Genomic DNA, 14684 nt, shown 5'->3' with positions numbered 1-14684 from the left:
TGAGCCTGGTTTTCGCAGTTTTCCCATGCCAATGGGGTTGTTTTATACCGGGGATGGGATGACTTGTCTTTCATTTCTACGACAAACTACACTTGTCAGTATCAGTTGCACTCTATGAATAAATCTGTGTCCTTCTGCTTCAGCAGTTTCAAACCTAAAACTGTGGTGAAGTGGACTGTAAGATGTTAGTTTTGGAATATTTGTTGACAGAATGAGAGGAGACTTTGACATAAATGTTCATAACAAGGCGTTGAGACCGGTGCGATGCTTGTTTTCCTGCTTGCCGTTTGTTCAAACCTGCACTCACTGACCACTATTACATCCACATTGGCACAATAAGTTGAAGCGCAATTTGAGATCCTTAATTTTAAGTGGCTCCGATTCAAAAAGCTCTGGAAACAACCAAGGTTTTTCCCTGTTCGGACACGAGTGCATCACCTGGATTTGTTGGCGGGACATCCCAACTGTCAATCTCCTGGTCCACCACGTCCAAAAGGTTCTCCTGGACTGAGATCTGGCGACCGTGGAGGTTGTTTGAGTCCAGTGACTTCACTGTGCCAGAGTGCTTCCAGCTTTGAGAGGTGGAGCGCCCCCCTGTCCTGTAAGAGGTAATTATTAGCAGAAGGTCGACTGAGGCTGCTCTTCTGGTGTCCAATTTGGGTGACCCAGGTGTAAGTTGAATTTCCTGCTCCAACGTGATGGGACCTGGTGTGGTCTTCGGCTGCTCTATTCCATATGCTCGCTGGCTCCATTTGTGGCGTGTTTGGACAGTCATGCAGAACCCCTCAGCCACTAGTCGCTCACCTTTCCTGTTCATTTTTCTTGACAGCAAATGTAAAATAGCAGATTTTTCTTCACATCATTCAACTGAGCAGCCTGAATTTAATCGGTTGATTGATCGATTGATAGGTTGATGGATATGACGCGAGAGGGTACTGAGTGGCTGGGTGCAACACATGGAGCATCCTTTTTTTTCCAGACGTATCCATGCACAGTCACTGCTTATAGCCTTGATCTGCCATGGTGTGTTTTTGTGTGTTGAATAAGAAGCCTACTGCTGCAGAGAGATGTTGAAGGGCAGTATGGGATGGTGGTTGAAGGCATCAAATATTAATAGCATATAAATATATGGCTCCTACTTCACAGTTTTCGACCCACAATATTTAACTGTGACTTTTTTGCCTGGTGGACATTAGAGCTAATGTCACCTTGATGCTATCTGTCTCGTTGATTCCATCGAACCAGTGGATGCAGGAAGGTATGTTCAACCAGAGGGCTGCTTACAATGTATATGCATCGACAAGAAGCTATGAACCCAAAAATAACGCCTCACCCAAATGTAGACTTTCATAATGACTTGAGGTTCACAGCACATTCAGGATTTATTCATCTTATGTCCAATAAATCCAACAAATCCATAGGTTCCAGAGTCACATTTCTGAAATCACAAATGTGTTTTCAGCCAGCTTTAAGTATTCTCCAAATCATGCACTGGATATTTTATGAATTAACACACACAATATCCTGAAGATTTAAATATTTTAAGTGATTTTTAAGTTTTGTAAGGTACTAAAGACCTTCTATTCCAACTTAACTTACTTTATACAGTGTGTGTATATATATATATATATATATATATATATATATATATATATATATATATATATATATAGAGAGAGAGAGAGAGAGAGAGAGAGAGAGAGAGAGAGAGAGAGACTATATGTGCACAATAACGTAATTCCTGGTTTCTGTTTTACTATATTGTAAAGCCTCTTTTATTTAATTGATTTTTTTAAATTCTTTTTTGTTTATTTGTTTAATAAGCTTCCCCAAAACATAAATGCCTTCATTGTATTTTTACATTGTACTAAATTTTCTGAACAAAAAAGGAAAAAAAAAAAAACAAATTAAAAGAAAACTAGCTCATCATATTCATTCATCTTAACTAAAACTAATTTCCATAATTGTGGTATAACGCGCACGTTTCCACGCCAAAGTGCGACAAGCATCGGACCATGTCAAGTTGTGCAGAGCTGCTGACATCATGGGGGAAAGTTGGCTGACACTCACAGTCAGCACCGCAATGGTTAACAAGCAGGGGAGTTTCCTTCAGTTGGGAACTTGCACTTTATGGATCTGCAGCACCTGTTGCTCCGCCAGTTGTCCAAACTCTCGGCTCCGGGACGCAGACACGTTTTCCTCAGCTACTTTCTCGTCGACATCCGCGCCTGCGAGTGCGTAAAGTCGCTTAGGCTGAGTGCGCCAAAGTCAGCGAGGTGGTAAAATGCGCTCACTGGAGGCGCTTCTGTGCCCGAGTGCCACCGCGTACTTCTGCACTTCTGATTGATCATTCCACGAGCTGATTCCACCACTGGATTATCCTCCCCGAACCTCTCTTTTTTGAAGCTCAACAAGTGCGCTCTTGTGGATCGAGTCTGCACGGACAGGATGGGTTACGCTTCTCGGTTCCACCAGGACTGACTGATTGAGATTATGCGGATTCTACTGTGCGTCTGCCTCCAAATGTGTTCGAAGCAACACTGGTGCGCTGTGACCCAAGCATGTGCGTGATCCGACCCGTCCCGTTCGCTGCGCGCTGTGACCGCCATCCACCGCTGATCCAAATGATCCTTCCTGCTCTCCTGCTGCTTGCAACGCTTCTCCAACAGTATGGATCGCACGCGGAGTCAAGTCACATCGGCAAGTTTCACCTACAAAGTGTAAAAGAACAAAACGGTGAGTTTGGGTTGCATTTTGTTTCTCTCCATTTTACAAACTTTTTGCAAACGCAAACTTGAGGTTGTTGTTTCTTGGTAAAGAAGGTTTGGTGCAAGTCCAGGACACTTTCATTCATTTACTACTATCAACTCCTTTTTCTTCAATCGTCCACTGAAACTCCTCTTTCAAGTCTCAACTTCATTCTCTTATTAACACCCTGTTATATCACACTTTTGTACTGGTTCCTTGCTTTCTATTCATTCACTGGTGGCCACTGAGTTGGTGACTTTAAAGGACAAATGAAATGAGGCGTGAAGCTTGTCCATCCAGTAGAGACTCAACGTTAAACCCCCTGTTTCTCCAAGATGAGAAATGTCAGTTGAGCTTGCTCTGGACACTTGTCGGAATGAGGCCTCCACGCTGGGGTGTTCAACCGGGAGGAGGCCCCGGGGCAGACCCAGATCTTGTCTCTCAGTTGACCAGGAAAGACTCTGCCCACTTCACCCACTGTGCTAGAGTGGAAAGTCCGGGCCACTTAAATTTAGCTGCTGCCCCCACGCTATAGGAAAAAGACAATACACTTCATTTCAATCTCTGCATCCTGCTGCTATGTAGTTGTCTGCAACAAGACAGGCAGAGTAACCATCAGTGCAGGAGGAGCTCGTAAAGTCTGTCCTTGAAATTGTTCCTACATTGTGTCGTAAGTCAGCCTAGATCAGTTAACGTCACTTATCAAGTCGTAGGTCATCAAATTGGACATGAAAACACTTTTTTTTGTGTGACATGAATATATAACTAGCATTGAAATAGCATTTAGCAAAACATGTTGCACTATAAAAAAGAAATAGTGCCGTAAAAAGTCATAATTCGAGTACCTACTGTAGAATAGACATTGTTTTTGTGAAACATTGAACTATACAGGTTGTGAGTTGCAACATTCGCACAACATTTTAAAATGGTGCTCCCTTCGTGTTAGCGCTAATTGGCTAGCATGCTATTTCAGCGCAGTACCATTAGCATGAGCTGACTGCTAGCTGAACTGTGATAAAGTAAACTTGAATCTGTGGATTAACTTCACAATATTGGCATGAACTAGCAGGACGTATGTCAGACATAAACCTAACACACGTTTATGTCTTTAAATATTAATAGTTGATACTAAACACACTTTGGCTTCCAAGGCATTTTTCCAAAAGGCACATCTTGCTTGAGTTTCTCGGGAATGAATGGGAGCGTTTCATTCAGTTCAAACGGCCTTGTCCAGGATATGGAAGTGCAAAATTACCTTTTACCTTTTAAGTGTACGTATGTTTGAAAAGGGGGAAAACCCTCTAAAATTCCACGTTCCTCCTGGGAAGGTTTCTCTGTGATAATAAAAAAGGCTCCATTCATGAGCCGTCGATGGCAGCGGCTTGTCGGGATGCGTTTTTGAGCCTTTTTTTAACTTGGACTTTTCTGCTTCAATATGATAGTTTGATACGACACAATGGAGATTGATCTGTTCTCAATCCATTCCCTCATTCAAAAGAAAGTGAGGAATGTGAAGCAAGGTGGCCACTGTAAGACACATGCCACAACTCAAGTATTACAGGACCTCAAGTGTTTCAGAGCTTCCTGTGAGCTTCAATTACTCCAGAAAACTCTGACATGGACTTAGCCAGAGTTTCCCTCATTATACAGTCAAAAAGATTAGTTTAAGACTTCAACGCAAACTAGAGCACGCACTGCTGATCCGGACATTCTTTAACTGCTGTTTCCTGACTCAGGGGGAATTTACTGAACATGATATTTCTAAATACATTCATGTTTAATGTATACTTTGCCACAGGATCGAACACTGCTCGATTCTTTAAACTTCGCAGCCCTGTCGAACTGTTGCGTCTCAGAATACCTTTTCAAGTCACAACCTGAGTGAGTGGGAGATTCTTGGGTCCCTCTGCCAAACATTCAATCTCTCAGTTGTTTGATATGAACGTGAGGGTGGCATCTGTGTATTCAGAAGAAGAGCGCAGCACATCTGGAATATCTTTATCTTGTTTAAAGGAACAAAATGTTGTTTGCTTTACCCTTCACTGGACCATCTTTAACCAGAAATATGATGATCAGCCAATTATTGAATGCATATTCAAAAGTATTGGATTCCAGATGGTTGGCTTCTTGTTTTGGCATTAGGTGCAGGGGTCAGACATCGGTCAAGCTCTTGTAGTGCCACTTCTGAATCACATTCTTGAATAAAAACAAACACGTGAAAGGTGTTTTGGAACTCATTTCACTCATAATTCAAATATGTGGGTCAATATTTCCAATTGTGTTAGAGCCGCCTGCTGGCTTGAGGCATCTCATTTTATTGGGAAAACATCAAATATTGATTTTCTGTCCTAATAAAAGTATCACCACTGGATACTCCTACCATCTTGGTAAAGGACAGTGATTTCAGGTCGTGGTGAAAATAGAGCTGAGCCAAGAGCCGAAGCTCTCAGTGATCGGTGGACTTCTCTTGTATATGTCACTTTGGTGACAAGCCTTGGATCGTGACTGAAATATACACATGGAGAGGGGAGTCAAGTCCTGGAACTCCCTCTTGATGACTCATCGTCATGTGCTGTCCTTAGCTTGACCGACTGGGAGGAGGTCCCAGGTCTGACCCACTGTAAAGGTTCCATATTACAGTCAACTTAGGAAGTTTTTTTCCTTCATGTGTTGCCCTTGAAATGTGGAGGAAATAGATTGATGTGTTTCCACCAAAGAGCTGACTGGATAAGTGTTTAAAGATGGAGCAACAAACTGTTATTTATAGAATAGGAAGCCTTTAAAAAACTGAAATGTATTTACAGGGGGCAGTTTATTGCTGCAGCAACAGATGTGGAGGCGGCCAAACGCGACTTAGTTCTTTGACCTGCGGGATTGATTGGCCTTGTGTGAGGACATGCAGCGCTGACTTGACTACAGTAACGGTCCGGAGCCTGGAGAAATCAGAGCCTCCCGCTGGGATCTCCAGGTTTAATCAGGATGGCTGAGAAAGGAAAACAAGAGAGAGGAAAGAAGGAGGGGCGGCGGAACAGAGCGGGTGCGAGTGAAGGGATGTTAAACTGTCAAAGAACTCTTTAAAAAGCCGGCTGCAGGTCGACTCTAACCTTTGACTGAGGAGTCGCGCCGCTAGGCCGCTTGACAACTGATGCTGGGAGGCTGTCTGGAGAGCCACAGCCGTCAGGCATGTTTAGTTACGCCCCCCCTCCCCACTTGTATTTAAGCTGCAGCTGCTGATGACTCCATAAGATATCAGAGACCCCTCCGGTGCGGACCAGACCGCCGGTTGCTGTAAATGATTTGGACTTAAAAATAGCCAACTGTGAAATGTAAACTGTTGTGGTGGCAGAAGAGAACATTTCCGCGCTCCGCAGATTCTTTTACAGTATTGAACATGTCGTTTGCATCTGCGCTCCAGATGGCCCCGGGGTTTCAAAAGAATTTAATATGTTCGCGGATTCACATTGTTTGTCAAATCAAGTTTGCGTTTTCCACTGCTGAGTAAGTTCTATACATCATTAGCACGAGAGCAAGGAAATCCCTCTAAGCTCCTCTCTCAAATGAAAGGAATCAATGGAGAGACAGTTAAAGTAGCACAAGCTCTCAGGACTGAATCAAAAATGAGGTGAGAGCTGTGAGCCATATTTATCAGACGTTCAGGCTCACTTGTGCCCAAAAGTGCCCTGCAGGAAACAATCCACAAACTTCTTGTAAGGTTCAATAACGTCACTCTTCCATGCTGGTGCGAAATAACGTTCCTGAAAACCTACCTCCGCTTCCAGCTCTGAACTCACTGACCCCTTGATTGATCATATGTTAGACCGGAAGTTGCATTTCCGATTACATGTACGTCTCCTTTGTCAAACTGCCCTCTCATGTTTTTGCCTTAAAAGCTGTTTTTATTGTGTTTAAATTGTAACTAAGGTCGGTAGCAGTCTGTTAAGTTGGAACACAGTTGGTGCTCCAAGTCAGTTTGACCACAAGCTAATGTTCTATGTGACTGGTTGTGACCCATTCTCACTCCCGTGGTGTCATATATGGACTTTCGCGTCCTATGTTGACATCTATAGCAGCTTCCAGCGTTGCATGTAGATGCATCAGCCTTTCAGTTGAAGCACTTGTTCCGTCTTCACAGGAAGGAAAACGTTTTGTACTCCATTGAAATGCCTATGCATCAACATGCAATACGGAGGGCTGCCTTTGGCGTCAGTATAGGACGCAAAAGTCCACTTACTCAATGCCATTTTTCACGCCGTGGGAGTGAGCATGTGTTTTCTTTTCTCAGTCCCTCGAAAGACTCAAGAAATACTTTTCACTTATTCAGTCAACCTATCGATATACAATCAAAATAGAGGTAGAGTCGGTCCCCGACGTGCAATGCCTCGACTCTACGCCACTCGTATCATAAGGCTTGCCATTCCAGTTTGCAATATTTTCTTCCTGAATGTGAATCTTGTGTATGAACAAGTTCATGAACGTGGCGGAGGGATATGTCAGCTGGGAGTTGCTGAGCTCAGATGGCAACAGTAGATCAGGTTTTTCTGAGCCCTGGGTTCTTTATAATGGCAGTGTCCATTCATGAATGAGTTGCGTGATTGAATCTGACTAATGGCACTATCAGGTTTCTGGTGCTACATAGTTGTATTGCTCCTGATCACTGCTGAGGTGTGAAGAAAGGAAGACACACAGGCTTTCTTTGGTGGGCAGTGGCTGAAGTGAAGAGGCCAGAAACCTATTCAGTTTATCTAAGGGAATTCTGAGGTGCTCCAAGGTAGACTGTCTTTTTTTTAGACATGAAGTTTTGATCTTGAGGCAGAAAGTCATGACACTGACCACTGCCATCAGGGAAAACCCCCTCCAGAAAGTAGGTCTGGCTGCCAAAAAGTGGAACTTCTTAATATGAAGTGTTAATGTTTGCCTGACATCATGCAGCGGTTGCAAGTGAGGAAATGAGCCTTCCTTTATTAGAACCTCACAGTTTCACACTCAGCAGTTCTCGTCCTTCTGCTTTTGTTTTCCGACCAACAAGGATTTTCAGGAAGGATGCCGCATTGCATAACAACATCGCACATGTAGCTGAAGATGCATCTCCGTTCCACAAACACAAAGGTCATCATATTTCACTTCCCCGAGTTAAGTGGAATTGCTTCATTTTCCCGTAAAAGGTCGTGTGCTCGCTGCCCACCCTCCTCCACCTGATCACAGAACGATCTTCCGCGACGAATCCCTCTCCAGATATGATTCAGGATTACTCACATGTATGATCTGATATCCTCCCTGGGAGGAAGGTATGCAACATGTTGGACTGGCCAGTGATCACAGAGGCTGCTGTTCCACTCCAGATTAGCAGATTAGCGTGCAGACGGGGGTCGCCGGGGTCACAGGTCTATAAGGAACATGTGCACGTCTGAGGTTTAGTGATAGAGACGTATTGTGCATTCACTAGTAATGATGCCGACGAATATATAAGTGCTCATAGAAGGGATTTTAAAGACAGGAAAGAGGGTGGGTGGCCCTGCTGTGGAGTGTTTGAGCTGCGCTGCTATGTTCATCATCCATTCATTCATACGTGACTGGGAACACAGTTTGTGGAGGATGGCAGCGAAGTGGGAGGAGCTAAGTCAGTCTCCAGAGTAAAAGGATGTCTTTGCGGTGATTGTGACTTGGTTCCGTTCCAAGACCTGGGTGGCCCCGGGAAAGGGGTCCATTTGATACAGGCACACAAAGGAGGAGCCACTGTCTACAGAAATAACCGTTATTGGTCACGTCTCTAGATTAAGGTATGGAAAGCAAGGTTCAATTACACGGGATACATGAAGTGGAAAGTTAAAGAAAGACGGGGAAACACTAATCATTTTTGTCTGGCTGAACAATAACAACTGAAGATTAGCGTCACTGGAAACAATGTTGTTGGGAGAGCTTTGGGGCAGATGCCTGTTGTGGCTGGATATGGAACACAATATCTGCTGAAAAAAAACTGCAGCTCTCTCAACTCAACTTGACTTTCATCACCTCTGTCCGTGTCATTCTATACAGTTGATGAAAGGCTGACTTTTACCTGGAGTCTTTTGCTTTAGGGAAATAAATGCCAACAGGTTTTGGAAGAAGATGTTGAATACAAGTCTGAGGTACTTTCAAATTAGTTCCATTGGATCAAAGCTGGAGGATCTAACTACTTAATCAACTCAACTCCAGGATTCTGGAATGCAGTTACGGAGTACAGTGCAAGTCAACGATTTGCACTTAACTCTCTCCCTGCAAGTGTGAAACATTTGCACTTTTCATTTCGTGACTATAAATATGTGAGTTGGCTTTAGTTCCAGTGTTGTGTCGCTGCATCAAACATTTTTAAGGAACAAGCAAGGTCACACGAGGCTAAGTGAGAGAGCTCAACCAGCAGTCTACAGTCCTGACTCCACCACTAGTAAGACAGCAGTGCCACACCGTCCTTGGCATGACCAGGGGAGACCCTCCTGTAGAAACACAATAGCTAGTCGGAGTGATGACTAAACATGTCAAAAATGGCACAGCAAGATGTGAGTTTTTGCAAAATTTGGAGCAAATATGAAACAGGTAAAAACATGATCAATACATGAGCTGCGAGCTCACCAGGCTGCCAACGGTCTGTGCTGTAAGAGCTTCAATAAACTTTTTTTGGGGCTTGATACCAAGCAGGTACGGTGTAAATATAAATAAATTATAAATGAGGTGTTTCATTTTCTGCCACAGGCAGGAGAACTTTCCCGGGGTAAGTTTCAGGCACAGAGATCCGGCTGAATTGCTCTTAGAGTTTTCCGTCCGGCTCAGTCGGGCGCATTAATTTGAAATCACGATACGGCTCTTAAACAGGTGAAACAATAACAAGTCTCCTTTCATTCTTTAACACGGGTCAGATGTTTCCAGAGATGTCCGTCCTGGGAAACGTCGGTTTCCACTCAGACGGAGGCAGAACTTTGATGGATGTGCTCGACTGAACGAACCAAGCAAGCACTTTGCAGTTAATCATTTTAGCAGACAGTACAATGGCCGCTGGTATGTGTGGCGGGATTAAAGCCGTCAAACTTAATAGATGGCTGTGATGTTTAATGAACTCGGCCAGGAGGGCAACGATTACACCATGCAATCTATCTATCTATCTATCTATCTATCTATCTATCTATCTATCTAGCATCCATCTGTCCGTCCGCCCATCCATCCATCCATCCATCCATCCAGCCAGCCAGCTGCCCGTCCGTCCGTCCGTCTGTCTGTCCGTCTAGCTATCTACCGTATATATTACACTCTGTGTGTAAATACAAAGTGAGTAAAAAATGTGCTTCTATTAGAAAATACTGCTGGCAAAGTTAATGTTATTTTGAAATGCGATTGTTCTTCTTCTTCTTATTATTATTATTATTAATAATAATAGAGAGAATAGAGAAATAAATGAGCTAATTTAATAAATTTGCATTTATTATGTTCATAATTTTACAACAAAACTATGATATATGTACATATAACCGAAAAAGGGTAAAAAAGAACCACTGATTTCTTTGCCTGAAAACTTCTACAGAGAAAAAAAAAATTGTATCTTGAAATTCAAAGGCAACATAAAATTTGAGCTGTAACTATAACTAACAACAACAACAACAATAATAATAACAAATCCAACAAGGTATGACAGAGTACAGATTAAAAATGTGAACGTAATGGACCAGAATTTTTCTTGACGGAAGAGACGGAAACTTCAAAAGTCTGAACATGAAGACAGCGTTGACACAATCTTTACATCTTGACACCGATATAAATAGGATTTTCCACACCATGAGGAGTTGACCTCGGAACACAGGTACGTGTGTTTCCTGATGGAAGTTTCTCCCTTCACATCTTTCTTCGGAGTAGGGAACCCTGGATGACTGCCTCTATGTTTCCCTGTCAGCACTATTTCTACGTGGAGTGCTGTCTTTGGCAAGCAGAGCATGCCCATGCCTGCCTGCTGTTTGTCATTTCGGAGAGGGAACACCGTCTCTCCCACCTCCTCAAGCGCTTTTCAAGGGACTTGGCCCGCTTTCAAGGGATCTGGATCGCTGCTTTACTAAATGACTCCGGACAGACAGTGCAGCCGGTCTGGCCCGAATTAATGTAGCTGAAGTTTTCTTTGGTTAGTGAGGGTTGAGTGGCTTCCAATTATAACGTATAGTGGGCGCTTTGTGAGTTTCCACAACAAGATGTATGAGAAGAGATGAACCGTTTAGGTCAGCTATGACTTGAGCTTTCTAAAGGGGATTACTGTTTTTTGCAGATAACAATAGCACAATATTTGTGTCTGTTTGTGTTAAAATGAAGAGGAAAAGAAGGACGGCATGATGGTTCAGGTCTAAAGAAACGTTCGATCTTTATCTACCTGATCATCTTATGAAGAAGCGCAGTATTCACTTCACTCATGACAAAGAGTCCAACAATGCCAGAAAAAAGCCCCCCTTTTATCCTTCAGTGTCACTCGAGGTTTGAATTTTCATTTGCACGCCACAGTGGTTCAGTAGCTCTGCTACAAAGCCGCACAAGTGACTTCCTTCTGAAACCTCTCACCAGGATTTTGACACCGACATTTCCTCCACCGACCTCAAGCAACTGCACACGACTTTCTCTGTGGCTGAAAGTGAGTGTGGGTGTTGGTGAGGAACCGCACTCCTTCGCATGCTCGACAACCACTTCCTGCTTGATGCTCCTCAAGAAGACATCAGCCGCCTGTGTGTGGTTGTTGTCACCGCCGCCGGCTGCAGAGTCATGTCGAGGTTTCATTTGTATTGTCAGTTCAGCTGCTCCTGAGACACGCACGGTGGAGCAGTGGTTAGTGCTGCAGACTCACAAGAAGCCGGGCTTGGATGTTGCTGCTTCTAATTTGTCATTGAGCTCAGAGGGGTCAGGCAAGGTCACCCCGATTTGTTCAGATAAATTCTGGGCCGAAGAAGACCCAGTTGGTACTTGATTTCAAACAACTCTTCCTAATGTATTTGAGCAGTTTAATCCGGCGCAGGCACTTCATGGTTAACAAGCAAGGTCATTAAGCAGGCTAATTTTAGAACGCATCCGTGAGGGTCGCTGGAGCGTGAAGAGCCAGGGATTCAGCGGTTAACAGTAAATATAAACAGATTATATTAGCAGGAGGACAAATTATGAGGCTTTTTTATCACAGCTTTATTAGGTTCCTAGGTGTATGAATAGATAAGGAACATTGTTTTTACCTTCTCAAGGCCTTCTATTGTAACACAGTTACACAAGAGTCATTGATGCTCTTCAGGTCTTCAGCTTCATGGACCACCAGCCAACACACAGCTCCAAACCTGTTCTTAATTTTGGAGGTCCTCGTTGGTTTTTGAGTCACATTCGTCTGCATTTTTTTCACACTTTTCCTTCACTGACCCATCAGTCAGACATTGTGTTGGTGATGAACAGGCTTTAAATATGTCACCTGCAGATCAAGACAACTTCAGTTCTGAAATGCCTCCATCACCCAATCCAAAATTCAATATGTTACAATAAATACATGAAAAAATAAATACATTTATAAAACATGTTTGGACATTCGACCGTCTAACCTTTTCATGACTACAACTATATACAATTTCCGAATAACATTTTCTTGTAACGTCGATAAAATATGAATAAAGGGGTCTAGATACAGTTCTTTTGTTTTATATCTAATACACTGTGTTTTGTCTGGGTCTTTGTATGTGTGGGTTTATTTTGAATCATTTGGCCAGCATTCTGAGATGCGTTATATCTCCTACAGTATATCATCAGCAACATGACTGATTTTTTGACTGTAATAACAGTTTAAATAAAAATAAAGGAACAAAAACTCAAATGGATTTTATTACCATTATTCAGAAATAAATGTACACATGAACAAGGAAAGAAAGTGATATTTCATTGTGTTTACCTTCTGCTTTTTGTCTACAAATGTTCATTATTTATTGTTTCCTAATTTCCACATTTCTTTCATAAGCTCTCCATATGAACAACAAGAACAAACTTTCACTGTTCTTCAGTTTTACTCCCATAATGGCAGTTGTATGAGCACAATGCTCTGGTTCTCCACTTTCAGGGGTAGCATGAATTCTCATGGAATTAGAAGCTCTTTGAAGAGTTATGGTCATTTGAATTGTGTAGGCCAAATCCTGTCTGCGGAGACTGGATTTTCATTAAAGGGTTAAACAAGAACTTCCACCAGGGGGCTCTGTGGTCCAGATTGGAACATCCTAGTTCATGTTTTTCCAGCTTCAAGGACGGACTCTGTAGCACACAGTGGATGTGGCTCAGATTGCTGCCCAGGTTTAACCTCGACAGACAACAGAGTTCATGAACTTCTGCCTCACATGTTGGTCACCATGTTGCTTGGTGCCACAGAAGTCTTCAGTGACAGCCACTAAAAGTGGGAAAGCAGTAGACTCCTGAGGGCTGATGTTGACTTGATGCTGTTAATAATACTACACTGCAACTTCATGACCCTTTGAGGTTTCATAATGATCCACCACTCTGATCGCCTGCTGAAGTACCTCATCTCAGTGCCTCTAAAGGAGTTTGAGAAAAGATCCAGCAGCTAATAAGCAGAGACGCATGAGGCAGCAGAAGTTTGAAACACACCTGTCACAGTAATCATCCGCCGCCGCTCGCCGGCGGGATTATGCCACCTAGCATGTGTTGCGACGCGATACACGGACAGTAACTCGATCACTGAGTATTTTGAGAATGTTGGGCTTTTCCCAAAGCACAAATAGGTGCAGACTGTGCTTCCACTCGGAACCCCCGAGGGAGCGTATCCATTTCTTCCATGAGTGGAATGAGAAGTCACGGCAGCTATTAGGACTCATGAGTGGAGTGATTTGGCAGAATGTTGGGGACTGTGTCTGAGCAGGAATTTTTCATCAAACGAAACATGAATGATTCACTGTATTCCAGCGGCAGGAACGACACGTGGATCTGCCCCTCCAACTCCCTTCAAGGTCAGCCGGGAGGAGAAACTGTTTCTCCATGGAATCTGTGTTCCACTTTCTGTGATACAATACAAGAAGAATGAGCGAAACATCGCACTCTTTGAGGAAGCTGGAGGAGTTGTACGTGTTAATCAGATTTGGTGAGGGAAAGAAGTGATGAGTTGTTTGAGAAAGAAAAAAAAATAAAAAGTTGCAACTCATGTAAAACTGAAAGGAATGGTGAGATTGAGTCTTTGACTTTGAGGATCATTGTATTGTACGGCAGATGATTTAGGAATATTGGAAACAAGTTACGCTCACAGTCATGCATTCGTCCCAACTGTCTACTGCTCTTGCAGTTACACAAGCCTCATTTTTGGAGCTCAGCAGGTGGCGCTCTCTTTTTAAGATAACATTTCATAAGAGAAAATTTGGACACTGTTTCACAAAGCTTCATCAGCCCCTCACCCGCTAATGCTGAGACTCTTCCTGATGGTACTACTACTACTACTACTACTGCTGCTGCAACGTCTATAACGCTATCCAGCAGAACTAATGCTACTAGCATTACAACAGTTTTTACTTCGACTACTACTGCTGCAAGCACTGCTCCTATTATTGTAACGACTGCTGCTACCACTGCATTAGTTTTCACCAAGCATACCGATATGAACCAAACTGTGTTTGGTGGAAATTCTCCAGTGGCCTCACCGACCGCCGCCTCCTACAATGCTGCCCTGGTTTTCCTCTTTTGTGCAAGAGGTACATTATCAATACTTCTTCCATGGGTGCCATGTTGGTTTTGCAGTTTGTTTGTCATAAACGTTGACACTGGGCTGCTCCCCCTGGTGGATACATTGGTGAGCACCAATGCCAACATAAAGAACACATGGATGCATATGATCAGTGACAGTAACATGGTGTGAAACAAATGTTTGTTTCCAATTCCAAATGTAAACAAAGCAAATAGATTTAGGCTCATAG

General features: G+C 43.2%; 1 protein-coding gene across 1 annotated transcript in view; it reads left to right on the top strand.

Annotated features, from left to right (window-relative positions):
- The first annotated feature begins 2160 nt into the window (after positions 1–2160).
- Positions 2161–14684, top strand: part of pdgfc (platelet derived growth factor c) — a 58565-nt gene continuing 46041 nt past the window's right edge. Inside the window, exon 1 of the mRNA XM_053879331.1 lies at positions 2161–2736. Coding sequence (XP_053735306.1) covers positions 2562–2736 — 175 coding nt within the window. The 5' untranslated portion in view covers positions 2161–2561. The remainder of the gene's footprint in view (positions 2737–14684) is intronic.

Source organism: Synchiropus splendidus, chromosome 11, assembly GCF_027744825.2.
Source record: "Synchiropus splendidus isolate RoL2022-P1 chromosome 11, RoL_Sspl_1.0, whole genome shotgun sequence".
Lineage (NCBI taxonomy): Eukaryota > Metazoa > Chordata > Actinopteri > Syngnathiformes > Callionymidae > Synchiropus > Synchiropus splendidus.
This window is presented reverse-complemented; position numbering and strand designations above follow the sequence as displayed.